The sequence below is a fragment of the Muntiacus reevesi genome, chromosome 4 (assembly GCF_963930625.1).
Source record: "Muntiacus reevesi chromosome 4, mMunRee1.1, whole genome shotgun sequence".
NCBI lineage: Eukaryota > Metazoa > Chordata > Mammalia > Artiodactyla > Cervidae > Muntiacus > Muntiacus reevesi.
The window spans coordinates 53,372,241-53,392,626 of NC_089252.1; the positions used below are offsets into that span (position 1 = coordinate 53,372,241).

At 40.9% G+C, this 20,386-nt stretch overlaps 1 protein-coding gene across 2 annotated transcripts in view; it reads left to right on the forward strand.

The window, feature by feature from the left end:
* The window catches only part of WDR7 (WD repeat domain 7), a 331,772-nt gene that overhangs the window by 29,827 nt on the left and 281,559 nt on the right, over nucleotides 1-20,386 (forward strand). For both annotated transcript variants that reach the window (XM_065932803.1, XM_065932802.1), the window contains exons 5-12: nucleotides 1,575-1,749; nucleotides 4,956-5,032; nucleotides 5,878-5,997; nucleotides 7,247-7,392; nucleotides 15,859-15,961; nucleotides 18,580-18,712; nucleotides 18,971-19,219; nucleotides 20,129-20,349. In XM_065932803.1, coding sequence (XP_065788875.1) covers nucleotides 1,575-1,749; nucleotides 4,956-5,032; nucleotides 5,878-5,997; nucleotides 7,247-7,392; nucleotides 15,859-15,961; nucleotides 18,580-18,712; nucleotides 18,971-19,219; nucleotides 20,129-20,349 — 1,224 coding nt within the window. The remainder of the gene's footprint in view (nucleotides 1-1,574; nucleotides 1,750-4,955; nucleotides 5,033-5,877; nucleotides 5,998-7,246; nucleotides 7,393-15,858; nucleotides 15,962-18,579; nucleotides 18,713-18,970; nucleotides 19,220-20,128; nucleotides 20,350-20,386) is intronic.

The window sequence follows — 20,386 nt, forward strand, 5'->3', positions numbered from 1 at the left end:
TGACATTGGCACTTACTGAAATCAGAAGGAAGTGCCAACTTATTAAAAGAAGTCTTAGGGGCATCCCTCTTTAATAATTGGAGAACCTTTTTCTCCGTTAAAGTAACCATTTTTTTTGCCCATCTCAAAGTGTCTTGGAAGCTGAATTAGCATTTGGGAGATGGTTGGAGTGTACCTTTAAAGCAAAAATGAGAGGCGTTCAGTCAGGCAGGTGTGATAAACTATCCCTGCCCTCAGGACAGAGTGCTCACTAGTGACTGCAGCGTGCCTGTGTTTCCTGGCTGGTGGTGGGGGAGCCCTGCACCCATCCCTCCCTCCTTCCCATCCACCCCGTGCCCCTTTCCGTGGGCCAAGGCTGCCTGCAGTCACGTGATTGTGTGTGTCCCTGGAAGTCCCTGGGAGACCAGATCCTGTGTCATGGATCGACCCAGGACTGGTGGTCCCCGCCTTCTGATAGTCTGCGTTTTACTAGCCTCCCTCTGGGGATTTTATGGTGCTACCTGGCGCTTCGTTAATGTGCGCCGTGCTCCATGTGCGTCCCTAGGAAGTGCTCCCAGTACAGGGGACTCCATAGTGGAGAAAATCTCGCCTTCCGCTGCTGAGCCCCGAGTGGCGGCCGGGTGGGTGTGGGAGCGGCCTGGCCCAGCTCCTCCCGCACCTCCCCAGCGCGACGTGGTCACAGCACCGTCCTGTGTGTGGTGTCGCGCCTGAACACATGTGGTTTTGTATAAGGTCCAATCCCCTGCAAACTAATAGTCTGGACACTAGAGGCCCCAGACTTCTAAAAATCTTCTAGGGGAATCATTCCACTAAGAGATAACTTATTTATTGATTGTTTGAGGCTAAGGGAAGACAGGTCCTTGGATAAGTTGATGGTCTTATTTTGATAGGCATTTTTCCTCTGCTTTTTGCTTGCTGGAAACCCTTCTTATCCTTTTGAGTTACTCTTGGCATGAGTGGCATCACTGTATTGGTTCTTTCTCTACTTTTTCTTCCACAAAGTGTAAATGTGCACTACGAGAATCGTTTATAATGGTTGTCTTGCACTCTAGTCTAAGATAACACTTGGGTTACACAGAATTTACTTGTGATTTTGTTTGAATAGAATCATCCTTGCTTCTAAATTTTATTTGGTTATAACCAGTAATTACAAATATCTACTCACTGATTCTCACTGCGCTGCCCTTTTGCTTTGATTTGTTCGTGAAGCTGATTTTATTCAGATACTCTATTAATTCATTCAACAGTTTTATTTTAGCATGCTACAGGGGGACGATACGGAAGCATCATGAATTCTGCTTCAAAATAGTTCAAAAGGGAAGATAAGATGTTAGGAAGGAAATAATTTTTATTAGAGATTTTGTGTATTATTAGCGTAACTTGATGTATGCACATGTGTATCCACAGACACATGTAATATGTACCATATAGTATGTATGTATTGTATGTATAGTAGCATGTGCTATGTATCTGGAGATATTACTGGAGAAATTGAGCATCCTACCAAGCTTGGTGAATGTATGTGAATCAAGTATCTTAAGTAAAGAACCTTTAAACTTTTTTTTTCCTTCTAGTTCTACCAGTTCTCTGTTGGAAATCAGAAAGAAGGAAGGCTTCTGTGCCATGGTCATTATCCTGAAATCCTTGTGGTGGATGCCACCAGCCTTGAAGTGTTGTACTCCCTAGTTTCAAAGATCTCTCCAGACTGGATCAGCTCTATGAGTATTATTCGATCCCACCGAACACAAGGTCCGTGTGCCCTTTAGGAATTTCTGCACTATGGTTAGCTTACTATAGAGTTCTATAGTGTATCAAATATTAATAGACTTGGTTATAGTGTATTCTTCAATTTAAGAAATAGCGACGCTCATGATTTGTGGTCTGTCTCTACCTCGGTAAAGGAGTCTTTGATTGAACTAAGATTTAAAGTATTAGATTATCTCCATTCCAAGGAATAAATCACTAGTTTTTGGCAGTCTTAGAGCATGTCAGGAATTTTCTGGACTGGAAGAAGATCTTAACCCCTTGGAGGTATGTTGGGAGGAAGCATAGTTTGTGTATCTCTTGGGCCCGCTTTGGTTACTGCTATGAAGAGGCGTAGGAAGTGTTTCCATCTTATGAGAAGGTAATGAAAAGGGAGGGGGCGATACTCAATTCAATTTAGTGGCTGTTCTGGTACGCGCTTGATGTGTAGTTGATGCTCGACAAATATGTGTGTGTTTCCTCCGTTTCTGTTGAAACCGGCAGTGACAGTTTTGAGAGCAAAAGTAAAGTTGTTGGGGAAGAGGACGGTAATACTGAACACTGAACGTGTATTCCTGTGTGGCTTTTGGTGTGCTCCTGTAAGCCCTTCCTGATGACTTCGTGGCCACGTGCTCTGCTGGAAAGGTTACAGACTACTGTCACCATCGACACGAGACTTCATGTACAGCGTGCTCCCGGCATCGGGCACATGCTTAGCATTTCCGTGTGATAACCGCTTCTCACAGTGCTCGGTGACGTAGCCACTGCCGTTGTAGGACGTGTGGATGAGGAGACGGATGAAGTTTAGCGTGATGGAGTCTGCACTTAGAGTCACAGAGCAAGCCCGTGGTTTACTGGCACCCAGATGGACCCCAGAGTGGTTGCTTTTACCAGTGGGTTATGTCATGCCCATTGGTAAACTGCCTTCCCTGGGAGTTTTCCATAGCTTTTTATTCAACGGCCATGCCACAAATATTTATTAAAGGTACATGCCTCTGTACCTTTTCTAGGTACAGAGGATTGAACTACTGGCAGGACTCAAATTCTAGGAAGGGAGGATGATATTTAAACAAATGGCAGTTTTGGGGTGTGATGTGTGAAAAGACAGAGAAATAGTACAGAGGCTAGAATTAGCAAAGGCAGTGAAGTGGCTTTGACGGCAAGTAGGGAGGCTGCCCAGATTCGATGAAGTCTCATCTAGGCTTTGGAAGGTGAAGAGGAGTTTGTCAGACGTGCGGTTGTGATGTTTCTGGCAGAGGAAGTGGTTTGTACACAGGTACATAAAGCCTTGAGGGCTTCCCAGGTGGTGCTAATGGTAAAGAACCCTCCTGCCAGTACAGGAGACATAAGAGATGTGGGTCCTATCCCTGGGTCAGGAAGATCCCCTGGAGGAGGAAATGGCAACCCACTCCGGTATTCTTGCCTGGAGAATCCCAGGGATGGCGGAGCCTGGCGGGCTATAGTCCATGGGGTTGCATGGAGTTGGACATGACTGAAGCGACTTAGCACGCACACGTGTAAAGCCTTATGTAGGTATGTGTGGGAAATAGCCATCTGTGTAGTATATATGCTTGTACTATGGTCTGAACAGGGTAGAATGCAACTTTAATGGAATATGTTGTGCTGTACATACAGTTCTAAATGTTGTTCGTTTATAATGTTGCTACCATACTTATTTTTAATCTACTTTGCCATATTCTAGTATGTGGAGATTTGAGAATTTTGGATTTATTGGTATATTGCACTTTTACTGTAATTGACAATTTGTGAGCAGTTCTAGCTTCTTTATACAGTGATCATGGAATTGTAATCAGTGCATTTCAGCGCTTAAACTTGCCAAGGGAACCAGGCATTACAAATAAAGTTTTTACTGAAAGATAGTAAGCAATTCTTTTCAATAACAGTGATGACTAATCTGTACTAACGGGCCGAGGGCTATACCTGTGGTGTCTTAATTCTCATAACAACCTGTTAAGCTAAGTGCTGTCGTTATGTATTCATTTATATTTGCCTGCTGCTGCTACTGCTGCTAAGTCGCTTCAGTCGTGTCCGACTCTGTGCGACCCCATAGACGGCAGCCCACCAGACTCCCCTGTCCCTGGGACTCTCCAGGCAAGAACACTGGAGTGGGTTGCCATTTCCTTCTCCAATGCATGAGAGTGAAAAGTGAAAGTGAAGTCACTCAGTCTTGTCCAACTCTTTGAGACCCCATGGACTGCAGCCTACCAGGCTCCTCCATCCATGGGATTTTCTAGGCAAGAGTAATGGAGCGGGCTGCCACTGCCTTCTCTGTTATATTTGCTTATAGATAAGCAAATTGAATTTAAGGTAGGTTCGTTCAGGTATCCACAGTTCAGTGGTTAATTAGTGAAGAAAATGAGATTTTTAACAGTCCCTCCATTGCCCTGGAGCCTACCTCAGACTGCTGTCTGACGCCCCACCTCACAGAGTCGTGAGTATTACTGTGGTGCCGTGATTCCTCCCTCACCCGAAGCTGATGGGGTTAGCTTTTATACCTTGTCTTTCCCTTGGTCGTGGTCTATGGAGAGAGTGAGGGAGGGAGTGAAGGTCGCTTAGTCGTGTCCGACTCTTTGCGACCCCATGGACTCTAGAGTCCACGGAATTCTCCAGGCCAGAACACTGGAGTGGGCAGCCTTTCCCTTCTCCAGGGGATCTTCCCAACCCAGGGATCAAACCCAGGTCTCCCTTATTGCAGGCGGATTCTTTACCAGTTGAGCCACAATAAAATGTCTCGAAGGCAGGTGAGGCAGGTGGGAAGGGAAACGTGTGCCCTGAAGAAACAATATGAATGTGCTTCCTCAGGATAAATAAAAGTGAACTTTGAAGACTAAATTATTTTTTAATTTTTAAAATTTGTTCTTAAAAAGTTTTTTAAGGTTAATTGTTGACATAGTAATCAAGAATGTTTGAGATTATTAAAGCCTACAAGTTAGAAATAAGAAATCAAGCAGCTAAAAACAGGTTTTCTTTGAATTCCGCATGTTTGATCATCTTTATTAACCTGTGTCTCAAAATCTGGTTTCTGTTATTTCCTAAAACCTAGAATTAGGTTTTCATGCTAATTGTAAAACATGCTGTTATTTAGTTTCATTAAAGCAAACCGTGGTCCACATCACTGTTGTGACCACGTTACTGTGTAGAAAGCAATCACACTACGCTTGTAACCAGCTGCTTCTTCCTTCTCTGTGCAGAGGACACCGTGGTGGCACTCTCAGTGACGGGCATCCTGAAGGTGTGGATCGTCACCTCCGAAATCAGCGACCTGCAGGTGAGACAAAGGAGGCCGGAAGTGAGTTCTCTGTTTTTGTTCTTGAGAAGTCTTACATTGTAGTCATGATAGGCTGCTTCCCTTTCTTGCTTAGCTTTCCTTTTCCGTAGTCTTACTGACATAGTGGAAAAGATTCGCCTAGAATGCTATCTCTGTACATGAATTAGTGTTTTCCCTTTTGATGGTAGACGTCTGCTTTATCAAGGATGCAAAGCAGAGAAACATACTGTGCAGGATATGGAGTAGAAAAACACAGAAGAGGGTTTTCCTCAGCTCCTTCTGTTTAAATGGAAAAGATAGTTTGCTTGAAGTGGGGGGGAAAAGCAAACTTCTGCAAAAAGACTATAAAGCCAGTTTTAGCCCTCTGAGTTCCTTAGACTTGAATTCCTTCTTGCTTTTCATCAGTAAGAAAGGCAGATCAAGTATCTGGCAGGAGATACTAATCTCTTCTGTTAGGGAATTTTTAGACATTGAATCTGGGAGAAACTGGAGGAAATGATGTTTTCTTGTTGTTGTTGTTGTTTTTAACCTACAAGCTTATGTAAAAAACTGACAGAAATTAAGATTAACTAAAATTTTTAGCATCTGTCATTGCCAGTGATGACGCTCTGACTCTCATTAGTCTGTTAATCTTGAGTAGCTTTGTAGCAAAGATGTTGTGCCCACGTGATTTTAGAGTACATTTTGGCCGCCTTTATACTACCTTAGTGCTCGGCATGAGGGGCTAAATTGATGAGCACATCAAGTGATGCCTTTGTTTTGTTTTGTTTTCTTTATCATTGTGTGATAATTTAAATTGACAATCCTGCCGACCCTAAAGTTTTTACAGATATTTCTCTTTTCAGGATACTGAGCCAATATTTGAGGAGGAATCCAAACCAATTTACTGTCAGAATTGCCAAAGCATCTCTTTCTGTGCGTTCACACAAAGGTCACTTTTGGTGGTGTGCTCCAAGTATTGGAGGGTAAGATAACTGTACATAAGTAAGAAACTGCATTTTTGCTCTTCAAGATTTTGGTTGATCAGCCTTCTAAAGATAATTGTAAGGAGAAGCTTGGTGTTAGAATATTTTAAATATTTGGTCTGTTTTTGATATATTCTGAGGTATGGAATTTGGCTACATAATTGCCTTTTTTGATTTGGTTCATAGAATGATTCAGTCAGTGTTTATTAGTTCTTAATTTTTGTGTTTTGCTGCCATATTCTTCATTGCCTTGTCAGTATGGCATGGGCAATGGTAGTGAGTTCTGCAAGTTGGGACATATCTTTGTAGGTTATCATTCCCAATTGCCATCCTTTTCTGACATCTTGGAATCAGGGAGGTCTTCTTCTGTCACTTTAGAGCTAAATGTGAAAGGTGCATATTGGTTTTCACATTGCTAGACTTTAGTGTTTCCTTAATAGAAAAAGAGCCAGCAAGTTTTGATTACCTGCTATAGCGCCTATCTTATTTTCCAAAGCTTTCCATGTATTATTTGGAAATAACAATCTGAGGGGTGGAGAAGACTCTTGAGAGTCCCTTGGACTGCAAGGAGATCTAACCAGTTCATCCTAAAGGAAACCAGTCCTGAGTGTTCATTGGAAGGACTGATGTTGAAGCTGAAACTCCAACACTTTGGCCACCTGATGCGAAGAGCTGACTCATTGGAAAAGACCCTGATGTTGGGAAAGATTGAAGGCAGGAGGAGAAGGGGACAACAGGATGAGGTGGTTAGATGGCATCGCCGACTCAATGGACATGAGTTTGAGTATGATGGACAGGGAGGCCTGGCGTGCTGCGGTTCATGGGGTTGCAAAGAGGTGGACACAACTGAGTGACTGAACTGAACTTTCTTACTAGAAAAAAGTAGGAAAAAACTGGGAGTCGTCACCATGCATGCTGGAGGTTGGGTACTTGTCATGTGATGGAGCACCCTTCCCTTTAGCTGAGAAAGACTAAGGGTTCCTGTCCGTGTGGATGGAGCACTCCTGACCCCTGCTGTCACAGTCTCCTGCCTGCCCACCGGAGGCTGGGGATGTGTCATGGGTTCCCTGTTGAAGGTAACTGTGCCCCAGGGTTCACTGACAAAATGTCTTTAACTGAGGTAGCCAACTGTAAAGGCCTGAGGTTATTAAATATGGTTCTAGAAGTTTTTATTTCAGTTAAAATGTTGCTGTGTTTTTCTTAAGTGGCACCAGCATGGACTTGAACGTGAATCTCTTACTCCTCCTAGGTATTTGATGCTGGAGACTACTCCCTGTTGTGCTCGGGTCCGAGTGAAAACGGGCAGACGTGGACGGGAGGTGACTTTGTCTCAGCCGATAAAGTCATCATCTGGACTGAAAATGGGCAGAGTTACATTTACAAGCTACCGGCCAGGTACTCAATAAATAATGAGTTAGGACTTTAATCAAAAGCGAGAGATTGCATGATTTCAGTGAGCCCAGGCTCTTGCATCTTCCCATACAATAAAAAGCACTAAATTCTTTAACTTGAGGTAACTGGTTTTCCTTAATTAACAATAATTTTTGATGTTTAGACTACCTGCCCTTTGTTGCAAAATTTTTTATAACTTGGCTTCTCCTCCTCTGCCTCCTCGGAACAGTTCTTTCAGGGTTACTTAGGATGCTGTCTCCCGGGTTTGAAGTCCTAAAAACTGCCACCAAATAAAATACTCTTAAAAAAAGAGAAAGAAGCAAGTGATTACAAATTTGCGATGTAGTCTGAAAGTATGGAAATATAGAAAGTATAAATATTTAATTTAGGTTAAAAAAAAACTTGATAACTTAAGTTTGTAATTGTAGTTTCATGTCTAAGCACAATAATTAGGTGGATTTTTTTTTCCATTTTTTTTTTTTTTTAGTTGGAGGCTAATTACTTTACAGTATTGTAGTGGTTTTTGCCATACATTGACATGAATCAGCCATGGATTTACATGTGTTCCCCATCCCGATCCCCCCTTCCACCTCCCTCTCCATCCCATCCCTCTGGGTCTTCCCAGTGCACCAGACCCTAGCACTTGTCCCATGCATCCAGCCTGGGCTGGTGATCTGTTTCACCATAGATAATATACACGTTTTGATGCTGTTCTCTCGAAACATCCCACCCTCGCCTTCTCCCAGAGTCCAAAAGTCTGTTCTGTACACCTGTGTCTCTTTTTCTGTTTTGCATATAGGGTTATCGTTACCATCTTTCTAAATTCCATATATATGCGTTAGTATACTGTATTGGTCTTTCTCTTTCTGGCTTACTTCACTCTGTATAATGGGCTCCAGTTTCATCCATTTCTTTAGAACTGATTCAAATGAATTCTTTCTAATGACTGAGTAATATTCCATTGTGTATACGTACTACAGCTTCCTTATCCATTCATCTGCTGATGGGCATCTAGGTTGCTTCCATGTCCTGGCTATTATAAACAGTGCTGCAATGAACATTGCGGTGCACGTGTCTCTTTCAGATCTGGTTTCCTCGGTGTGTATGCCCAGGAGTGGGATTGCTGGGTCATATGGCAGTTCTATTTCCAATTATTTAAGGTATCTCCACACTGTTCTCCCTAGTGGCTGTACTAGTTTGCATTCCCACCAGCAGTATAAGAAGGTTCCCTTTTCTCCACACCCTCTCCAGCATTTATTGCTTGTAGACTTTTGGATAGCAGCCATCCTGACTGGCGTATAATGGTACCTCATTGTGGTTTTGATTTGCATTTCTCTGATAATGAGTGATGTTGAGCATCTTTTCATGTGTTTGTTAGCCATCTGTATGTCTTCTTTGGAGAAATGTCTGTTTAGTTCTTTGGCCCATTTTTTGATTGGGTCATTTATTTTTCTGGAATTGAGCTGCAGACGTTGCTTGTATAATTTTTCAGATTAATCCTTTGTCTGTTGCTTTGCTTGCTATTATTTTCTCCCAATCTGAGGCTGTTTTTTCACCTTGCTTATAGTTTCCTTTGTTGTGCAAAAGCTTTTAAGTTTCATTAGGTCTCATTTGTTTATTTTTGCTTTTATTTCCAATATTCTGGGAGGTGGGTCACAGAGGATCCTTCTGTGATTTATGTCAGAGAGTGTTTTGCCTATGTTCTCCTCTAGGAGTTTTGTAGTTTCTGGTCTTACATTTAGATCTTTAATCCATTTTGAGTTTATTTTTGTGTATAGTGTTAGAAAGTGTTCTAGTTTCATTCTTTTACAAGTGGTTGATCAGTTTTCCCAGCACCACTTGTTAAAGAGGTTGTCTTTTTTCCATTGTATATCCTTGCCTCCTTTGTCAAAGATAAGGTGTCCATAGGTTCGTGGATTTATCTCTGGGCTTTCTATTCTGTTCCATTGATCTATATTTCTGTTTTTGTGCCAGTACCATACTGTCTTGATGACTGTGGCTTTGTAGTAGAGTCTGAAGTCAGGCAGGTTGATTCCTCCAGTTTCATTCTTCTTTCTGAAGATTACTTTGGCTATTCAAGGGTTTTTGTATTTCCATACAAATTGTGAAATTATTTGTTCTAGTTCTGTGAAAAATACCGGTGGTAGCTTCATGGGATTGCGTTGAATCTATAGATTGCTTTGGGTAGTATAGTCATTTTGACAATATTGATTCTTCCAATCCATGAACACAGTATGTTTCTCCATCTGTTTGTGTCCTCTTTGATTTCTTTCATCAATGTTTTATAGTTTTCTATGTATAGGTCTTTTGTTTCTGTAGGTAGATAGGCTCCAAAGTATTTTATTCTTTTTGTTGCAGTGGTGAATGGTATTGTTTCCTTAATTTCTCTTTCTGTTTTCTCATTGTTAGTGTATAGGAATGCAAGGGATTTCTGTGTGTTAATTTTATATCCTGCAACTTTTCTATATTCGTTGATTAGCTCTAGTAGTTTTCTGGTAGAGTCTTTAGGATTTTCTATGTAGAGGATCTTGTCATGTGCAAACAGCGAGAGTTTCACTTCTTCTTTTCCTATCTGGATTCCTTTTACTTCTTTTTCTGCTCTGATTCCTGTGGCCAAAACTTCCAAAACCATGTTGAATAGTAGTAGTGAGAGTGGGCACCCTTGTCTTGTTCCTGATTTTAGGGGAAATGCTTTCAGTTTTTCACCGTTGAGGGTAATGCTTGCTGTGGGTTTGTCATATATAGCTTTTATTATGTTGAGGTATGTTCCTTCTATTTCTGCTTTCTGGAGAGTTTTAATCATAAATGGATGTTGAATTTTGTCAAAGGCTTTCTCTGCATCTATTGAGATAATCATATGGTTTTTATCTTTCAATTTGTTAATGTGGTGTATTACATTGATTGATTTGTGGATATTAAAGAATCCTTGCATTCCTGGGATAAAGCCCACTTGGTCATGATGTATGATTTTTTTCATATGTTGTTGGATTCTGTTTGCTAGAATTTTGTTAAGGATTTTTGCATCTATGTTTGTCAGTGATATTGGCCTGTAGTTTCTTTTTTTGTGGCATCTTTGTCTGGTTTTGGAATTAGGGTAATGGTGGCCTCATAGAATGAGTTTGGAAGTTTACCTTCTTCTGCAATTTTCTGGAAGAGTTTGAGTAAGATAGGTGTTAGCTCTTCTCTAAATTTTTGGTAGAATTCAGTTGTGAAGCCATCTGGCCCTGGGCTTTTGTTTGCTGGAAGATTTTTGATTATAGTTTCGATTTCCTTGCTTGTGATGGGTTGGTTAAGATCTTCTATTTCTTTCTAGTTCAGTTTTGGAAAGTTATACTTTTCTAAGAATTTGTCCCTTTCTTCCAAGTTGTCTGTTTTATTGGCATAGAGCTGCTGGTAGTAGTCTCTTATGATCCTTTGTATTTCAGTGTTGTCTGTTGTGATCTCTCCATTTTCATTTCTAATTTTGTCAATTTGGTTCTTCTCCCTTTGTTTCTTAATGAGTCTTGCTAATGGTTTTGTCAATTTTGTTTATTTTTTCAAAAGACCAGCTTTTAGCTTTGTTGATTTTTGCTATGGTCTCTTTAGTTTCCTTTGCATTTATTTCTGCCCTAATTTTTAAGATTTCTTTCCTTCTACTAACCCTGGGGATCTTCATTTCTTCCTTCTCTAATTGCTTTAGGTGTAGACTTAGGTTATTTATTTGACTTCTTCTCGTTTCTTGAGGTAAGCCTGTAATGCTATGAACTTTCCCCTTAGCACTGTTTATACAGTATCCCATAGATTTTGGGTTGTTGTGTTTTCATTTTCATTCGTTTCTATGCATATTTTGACTTCTTTTTTGATTTCTTCTATGATTTGTTGGTTATTCAGAAGCGTGTTATTTAACCTCCATGTGTTTGAATTTTTAACAATTTTTTTTCCTGTAATTGAGATCTAATCTTACTGCACTGTGGTCAGAAAAGATGACTGGAATGATTTCAATTTTTTTGAATTTCTCAAGGCTAGATCTATGGCCCAGGATGTGATCTATTCTGGAGAAGGTTCCTTGTGCACTTGAGAAAAGGTGAAATTGATTGTTTTGGGGTGAAATGTCCTATAGATATCAATTAGGTCTAGCTGGTTCATTGTATCATTTAAAGTTTGTGTTTCCTTGTTAATTTTCTGTTTAGTTGATCTATCCATAGTTGTGAGTGGGGTATTAAAGTCTCCCACTATTATTGTTTTACTGTTAATTTCCCCTTTCATACTTGTTAGCATTTGCCTTACATATCGTGGTGCTCCTATGTTGGGTCCATATATATTTATAATTGTTATATCTTCTTCTTGGATTGATCCTTTGATCATTATGTAGTGTCCTTCTTTGTCTCTTTTCACATCCTTTATTTTAAAGTCTATTTTATCTGATATGAGTATTGCGACTCCTGCTTTCTTTTGTTCTCCGTTTGCGTGAAATATTTTTTTCCAGCCCTTCACTTTTAGTCTGTACGTGTCCCTTGTTTTGAGGTGGGTCTCTTGCAGGCAGCATATATAGGGGTCTTGTTTTTGTATCCATTCAGCCAATCTTTGTCTTTTGGTTGGGGCATTCAACCCATTTACATTTAAGGTAATTATTGATAGGTATGGTCCCATTGCCATTTACTTTGTTGTTTTGGGTTCATGTTTATACAACCTTTCTGTGTTTCCTGTCTAGAGAAGATCCTTTAGCATTTGTTGAAGAGCTGATTTGGTGGTGCTGAATTCTCTCAGCTTTTGGTTGTCTGTAAAGCTTTTGAATTCTCCTTCATATCTGAATGAGATTCTTGCTGGGTACAGTAATCTAGGTTGTAGGTTATTCTCTTTTATTACTTTAAGTATGTCCTGCCATTCCCTTCTGGCCTGAAGGGTTTCTATTGATAGATCAGCTGTTATCCTTATGGGAATCCCTTTGTGTGTTATTTGTTGTTTCTCCCTTGCTGCTTTTAGTATTTGTTCTTTGTGTTTGATCTTTGTTAACTTGATTAATATGTGTCTTGGGGTGTTTCACCTTGGGTTTATCCTGTTTGGGACTCTCTGGGTTTCTTGGACCTGTGTGACTTTTTCCTTCCCCATTTTAGGGAAGTTTTCAGCTATTATCTCCTTGAGTATTTTCTCATGGCCTTTCTTTTTGTCTTCTTCTTCTGGGACTCCTATGATTCGAATGTTGGGGCATCACATTGTTCCAGAGGTCCCTGAGGTTGTCCTCATTTCTTTTGATTGTTTTTCTTTTTTCCTCTCTGCTTCATTTATTTCCACCATTTTATCTTCTACTTCACTTATCCTATCTTCTGTCTATGTTATTCTACTGTTGGTTCCCTCCAGAGTGTTTTTGATCTCATTTATTGCATTATTCATTTTTAATTGACTCTTTTTTATTTCTTCTAAGTCCTTATTAAACATTTCTTGCATCTTCTCAATCTTTGTCTCCAGGCTATTTATCTGTAACTCCATTTTGTTTTCAAGATTTTGGATCATTTTTATTATCATTGTTCTAAATTCTTTTTCAGGTAGATTCCGTATCTCCTCCTCTTTTGTTTGACTTGGTGGGCATTTTTCATGTTCCTTTACCTGTTGGGTATTTCTCTGCGGTTTCATCTTGTTTAGATTTCTGTGTCTAGAGTGGGCTTTCTGTATTCTGGTGGTCTGTGGTTCCTTTTTATTGTGGAGGTTTCACCCAGTGGATGGGGTTGGCCGATTGGCTTGTCAAGGTTTCCTGGTGCACTTTTCTCTGGAGTGCAATGGAGTGTACAGTTGTGAGTTTTGACATGGGTCTATGGTTAGGTGTGACTTTGGGCAACCTGTATGTTGACGCTCAGGACTATGTTCCTGTGTTGCTGGAGAATTTGTGTGGTATGTCTTGCTCTGGAACTTATTGGCTCTTGGGTGGTGGTTGGTTTCAGTGTAGGTATGGAGGCTTTTGGATGATCTCTTATTACTTAATGTTCCCAGTAGTTTTCTGGTGTTCTCAGGTTTTGGGCTTAAGTCTCCTGCCTCTGGATTTCAGTTTTATTCTTCCAGTAGTCTCAAGACTTCTCCAACTATCCAGCACTGATAATAAAACTTCTAGGTTAATGGTGAAAAGATTCTCCACCGTGAGGGACACCCAGAGAGGTTCACAGAGTTACATGAAGAAGAGGAGAGGAAGGAGGGAGATAGAAATGAGCAGGAGGAGAAAAAGGGGGACTCAAGAGGAGAGAGACAGATCTATGCAGTTCTCTGTTCCCAAAGTGTTCTCCGTAGCCTAGACACCCACAGATTCACACAGTTGGATTGGGAAGAGAAGGGGGAGGGAGGAAATAGAGGTGATCGGAGGGAGAAAACGGAGAGTCAAAAGTGGGAGAGAGTAATCAACACACTGCTGAGTAAAAATGGGTACTGAATATTGGATTCTTAAATGTCCAAAATTGATATCAAATACTGAAAAGCAAAGATTAAAAATCTAGGGTAGAGGTTAGACTCTTAAAAATACAATATTAAAAACAAAAACTAAAACACAAAAAATTTTAGAAATATGTATGAAGTTCAGTTTAAAAATATGGCCTCTTCTTTTTTTTTTTTTTTGCAAGGTTATAGTGAAATGAAAATGAAAATTAAGGAGTAATAGAAGAGTAATACAGAGGACTTTAAAAGAAAATAAGGAAAAATATAAGAAAAGAAAAATTTTTTTCTAATTAAAAAAATAGTAAAAATATATGAAAATGAAAGTTAAGGAGTAATGGAGGAGTAGTAGGGAATTTTAAAAGAAAAGAGAAAAAATTTTAAAAAAAGAAAAGAAAAAAAAATTTTTTTTCTTTAATTAAAAAAAAGAAAAGTAAAATTATATCTAGGAATTTCTCTGGAGCTGTTGCGGTCAGTGTGGGTTTGGTTCAGTTTCAGATAGCTCCCTGTTCCAGCTTACACTTCTTGATATCTACAGGCCCCTTCCGGTGTAGCCGGTGTTACCTACAGGGATTTTCATCTGTTGCACCGGTCGCTTCTGAAGCGGTTCCCTTTGTTTATTTGGCTTCTGTTTGCCGGTCTCTTCAGTGTCTAATTTCTGCCCTGACACAGGCGGGCAGAGGTGGTCCCTTGTTTAGGTTCGCTTGTTCAGTCGTGCTGTGGGGAGGGAGGGGCGCTGCAGACAAATGTCACCGGCCTGTGTGGGGAGCACTCGCAGTGTTCCGGCCACACTGGGTTTGCCCCGCTCACAGGTGTGTGCTCTCCCCATCTACACTGCTCAGGCTCCTGGCTGCTCTATATGGAGCGGGCCCTGCGTGGCGTGCGGTTCCAGTTTTCGGGTATTCCACAAAAGCGTGGACTCGGCTGGGCCTGCGTTTTGTGCCTTCCCCAGCCAGAGCAGCTCAGGTCGCCAGGAGCTTGACGGGCGCACTCTCCCTGGATGCAGTGCGCCTTCTCCCCTCCGCGGTCCCAGCCTTAGATTCCGCGCGCCAGTCCGGTGCATGCGCCTTGGGTCTGTTCTGGGGAGCTGGTCTCTAGCCGCGACCCTCCGGGCAGATGTCGACCATCCAGAATCTCAGAAAGTCTTTGGTTAGAAACTGGGAGCCTGTTTGCAGTTTGGTAGGGGGTGCTGTCTCTGGGGCCACGTTTGCCCGTTTCCCCTCCCCGCTGCCTCCTGCCTCCAGCAGGGGATGGGCTGGTCCTCCGCTGGCTAGCTCTCCTCTGGGATGGCTCAGTTCTTCCTTTGTTCTGCGAACGGGCCGCAGTGTGTTCGGCGGTTAATTTTCTCTCTCACTATCCCACAGTTCAAGTTGCTTCACATTAGCTCCCTCCGATTGCCCTCAGGGCATTCGGGCCGGTCCTTACTCTAAGCAATGCCGCCCGCTCCTCTCCCTTCCGCAGCAATGCAGCCGGCTCCTCTCCATTTCCGCCCCCACTTGCTGGTGGCGGATGCGGGCATCTGGAGTAATTTTCTGCGGAGATTTGCTTTTAGGCATGTAATCTGTGGGTTTTATTTATTTTTCCTCCCAGTTAGGTTGCCCTCCGAGATTCAAAAACTTCCCCCAGACCCGCCAGTGAGAGGGTTTCCTAGTGTTTGGAAACTTCCTCTATTATGCCTCCCTTCCCAGAATCGGTCTCCATCCCTAACTCTATTGTCTCTCTTTTTATATTTTATATTTTGTCCTACCTCCTTTCGAAGACGATGGGCTGCTTTTCTGGGCGCCTGATGTCTTCTGCTAGTTTTGTTCAGCGTTCAAATGTTCTTTGGATGAATTTGTGGGGGAGAAAGTGGTCTCCCTGTCCTATTCCTCCGCCATCTTAGCTCTTCCTCCCATTAAGTGGATTTTTATTTGAGTAAGATATTTTAATAACATTATTTAATTTAATGCCTATATTAAATTAACTATAAAACAATCCACATATTGTCCATTGTGAAAAAAACTCATCAGATGGTGTGATACAGTATTTAAAGTCAGTGTTTTTTTTTTCCGACTGTTGTATTTTCCTCACTCTCAGTTGCCTTCCAGCTAGTGATTCATTCCGCAGCGATGTGGGGAAAGCGGTCGAAAGTTTAATTCCTCCAGTGCAGCACAGCCTCTTGGACCGAACAGATAAAGAGGTAAAATTCTTAAGGTATCATTTACAGTTGGTGGCTATGTTGAAAAATTTCCACAACTATAATTATTAGTGTCTTTTGGTAGCTAAGCATTTCAAAGATTGATTGCCATTCAAGGCACTCTATTAGACATAAAACATTTTGACATGGTTATTATAAGCATAATTTGTGCATTTGCTTATAATATGCCTATATGAAAGAGGAAATGGCAACCCAGTCCAGTATTCCTGCCTGGAAAATTCCATGGACAGAAGAGACTGGTTGGCTGCAGCCCGTGGGGTCACAAAGACTCAGACATGACTGAGCATGCATGTGTGCATAATATGCCTACAATATAAGCATTCCCTTTCTCCAGGAAGAAAAGTGATCTTATACTGATTATAAAGTGGCAATGACTTTTTGATAAAATTCATATTGATATTATAAATTGATTTTACCAAACTCAGGCAGTTCTAAACATAGTGACAGATGTAATTTTAGAATGACAAAGATAATTATATAATATTGCTGACTGATTATTGTTTGAATAAGTATTGCAGTATTTCTCCCAAATCATGTAGTGACTTAATCATTAGGCATTAGAAATAAAGAATAAAAGAATTTTTTCTCTATAAAAAGAAAATTTTATTATGACTTCCAGTGTCAGTTGCTCAGTTGTCTCTGACTGTATGATCCCATGGACTGTAGCCCCTCAGGCTCCTCTGTCCTTGGGGTTTCCCAGGCAAGAATAATGGAGTGGGTTGCCATTCTTTTCTCCGAGGAATCTTCTTGACCCAGGGATCGAATCCAGGTCTCCTGCGTTGTTTCTAAAAACCTACTTAATATCAATTTAAAGTTGAAATGCACTTAGTAGTGGGTTTTCAACTCTGTGTTCTTTGAACATTAAGAAAGAAGCTTTGGTTTTGGAAATAAAGTTTCCTTTACTTACGATCTGGGTTTCCATAGCTTTTTCATTTTGAGCATTTTGTTCTATCTTTATGTGGAGGGATGGCAAGGTGATCCCTTGCCATTTTCCATGAATATTTTGAATATATAGAGTTTATCCATCCATGTATAATTAAGATCCTTTATGACCTGTCCTTTATTCTCTTAACTTAAACTGCTACTTACTGATAGACAAATAAAACCAGCAAACTAGACAGTCACTTCCGCTTAAACTAAGGGATAATGACTTACATAGAAAACATACCTGATGGAAATTCTCTGTCTGTTCGGTTGTTAGGGCTTGCTGTTTACAGCTGGGCCCAGGTTCAGTCCCTGGTTGGGGAAGTAACATCCCACAAGCTGCACTGTGCAGCACAAAAAACAAACAGAACATGAAGTAAACAAATACATGTTATATCTCCTTAAGTATCAGCTCACCAGTTCATTTTATTTTATTTTTTTTCCACCAGTTCATTTTAAATTAAAATGTATGTATTATGTGGTACAAGATACAGATTGTAGTACAGAAGACTGGTTATTCCAGCTTTGTAGCAACTTTTCCTGGTTAAACATGTTTATCAGTCAAACTTTTAGTATTTTTCAGGCTTTAAGTTAAACCAAATAACTGGCCATGCTTAATGCATGTAATTTCTATAGGGTAGTGCTTTTTAGCACTGATATTGAATATAGATTATTTGCCTTTTGTTTTTTAACTGCTTTTCAGGATAAGCTTACATACTTTCATACTCAAGTTTTAGTGTATTAATCATCTAAAATTTAAATTTAGGAGTCCACCACTATTTAGTATTTTGAAATAAGTGGTCTCACTGAAGATACAGGATCTTAAGCAGAGAATAATGTGCTTTAAAAATGAAAGTGTTTGCAAGACCCTCATGAGTGGCTTTTGTTCCTGGTAGTTTGTAGCTAGCACATCAGGCTAGGTTCACGTTGGTTATGAAAATGTGATCGGGTGATAAAAGGGAAAAGTATTAGTTGCTTGTTCATGCCCCACACTCTGACACCCCAAGGTGTGTAGCCCACCAAGCTCTTCTGTCTGTGGGATTCTCCAGGCCAGAATACTGGAGTGGGTCGCCATTCCCTTCTCCCGGGGATCTTCCCGACCCAGGGATCAAACCCAGGTCTCCTGCACTGCAGGCAGATTCTTTACTATCTGAGTCACCAGGGATGTTTTGTGCTATTAGTTGAAAAATAGTCTAATTTAAAAAAAAAAAAAAAAAAAAAGAGCCCTCTAGTGGTGCAGCATGGTAGTTTCGTTTTATAGCCATTCTTGGTGAATAGCTAATAAGGAATGGGCAAAATACCCTCTTTTTGGTATAGACGGGTATATCTTTGGATTCATTGCTTAGTAATAGACAAATAATTGCAATGTGGTTTTTATAAAGCAGAGAAAAGCATAAAAATGTTAATTCTAGAGAAAGACTATATAAATATAGTTTTCATTTCTTTGAATGTTTGTGTTATATGTACTGGATTTGAGTATTAGTTGACATATATTTATATCAATGCTGCAAAATTAAAATATTATTGATCACTCATTCTATAAATACACTTTTTTTTTTTTACTCTGGTACTGAGATGAAGTACTTTACATGCTAATCTGAAGAAACTTAACTATGAAATATTTTGTTTTAAAAGATAGAAAAGGGAATTTGAACAATTTTTTTTTTTTTTTACAGTTGCTAATTTGTCCTCCTGTGACTCGATTCTTCTATGGATGCAAAGAATACTTCCACAAACTATTAATTCAGGGTGATTCTTCTGGAAGATTGAATATTTGGAACATATCAGACACACCTGATAAACCGGAAGGTAATGGAGGTTCTAGAAAATCATGTGCAGTTATTTCTCAATGTTTCTAACTGAACAACCTGAACAGTAACCACTGTATATCCAGTTCATAATGTACACATGTCCTTTTCTTCTTAGAAGGATAGTTGATGACAGTTATTCTTTGGTATATCATGGAATCAACTTTAAGCACGTTTATTTTTACATGTTGAATTTTTTTTTTTTCTTTTTCTAACATGCTCAAATATGTTTCTTTTCTACCACACAAAACCTCCACAGGGCGGGAAATGACCACATCTATTAGTTTGCAAGAGGCGTTTGATAACCTGAACCCATGTCCTGCTGGAATTATAGATCAACTGAGCGTGATCCCCAATAGTAGCGAACCTCTTAAGGTGACGGCGAGTGTGTACATACCAGCGCACGGACGGCTCGTCTGTGGCCGTGAAGACGGAAGCATCGTCATCGTCCCCGCCACGCAGACGGCCATAGTGCAGCTTCTGCAGGGCGAGCACATGCTCCGCAGAGGTACCTGCAGACCTGCTGGCGTCCGGTGTCAGGAGCGCTCTGTGACCGTGAACTTGACAGCGCCTGCACTCTGCGTGTTTCGCAGACACAGTGCATTGGTGTAACTGTCAGGGTGCTCCATAGCTGGCCGTGTGACGTGCACTTAATATGATACACTCCAGTTGACCCTGAACAACTCAGAGGTTAGGGATGCTGGTCCTCTGCACAGTTGAGAGTCTGTGTGTTGCTTTACAGCCAGCCCTCTGCATCTGTGGTTGTGCATTCTGGGATTGCATCCGCTGCCCCTGTGTAGTGCTGCAGTCTGTATTCATTGGAAAAAGCCTGCGTATGCGTGGGCCTGCCCAGCGCAGCGCAGTTTAGCCTGTGTTGCTCAGGGATCAGCTGCAGGCAGTGTCTGATACTGGAGTAGACACCGCGTAACCACAAGCACGGGGCTTCCTGGTGGCGCTAGTCGCAAAGAGCCCGCCTGCCTGTGCAGCAGATGCAAGAGACTGAGGTTTGATCCCTGAGTTGGGAAGATCCCCTGGAGAAGGAAAGGGCAACCTACTCCAGGATTCTTGCCTGGAAAATCCCATGGACAGAAGAGCCTGGCGGGCTGCAGTCCACGGGGGTCTCTAAGAGTCGCATACAACTTGAGCGACTTAGCACAATGACTGTAAATAGAAATATCCAGTTTTTCTCTTTGATATATGTTAATAGTTACCATTTATTATTAGGTATCTCTGGCGTACTATTATATTATCAGTAATACTGGTAGTCTTTTGGAACAAAAACTGTCCAATAGAAATATATGTGAAAGGAACTTTTTAATGATAAAATGTAGAGCTAGTCTGAAAATTCTTGTTTACTTTTGTTGAAACTTTGGAAGACTCTAATTTTCCCGTTTTAAATCCCAAACCTCATTTGCAGGTTGGCCACCTCACCGGACACTCCGTGGTCATCGGAACAAAGTCACATGTTTGCTGTACCCTCATCAGGTCTCAGCCCGTTATGATCAAAGATATCTCATATCTGGAGGCGTGGATTTTTCGGTCATAATTTGGGACATATTTTCTGGAGAAATGAAGCATATCTTCTGTGTCCATGGTGGTGAGATAACTCAGCTTCTAGTTCCACCTGAAAACTGTAGTGTAAGTTGATCATGAAAGATTATTTCACTATTGTAGA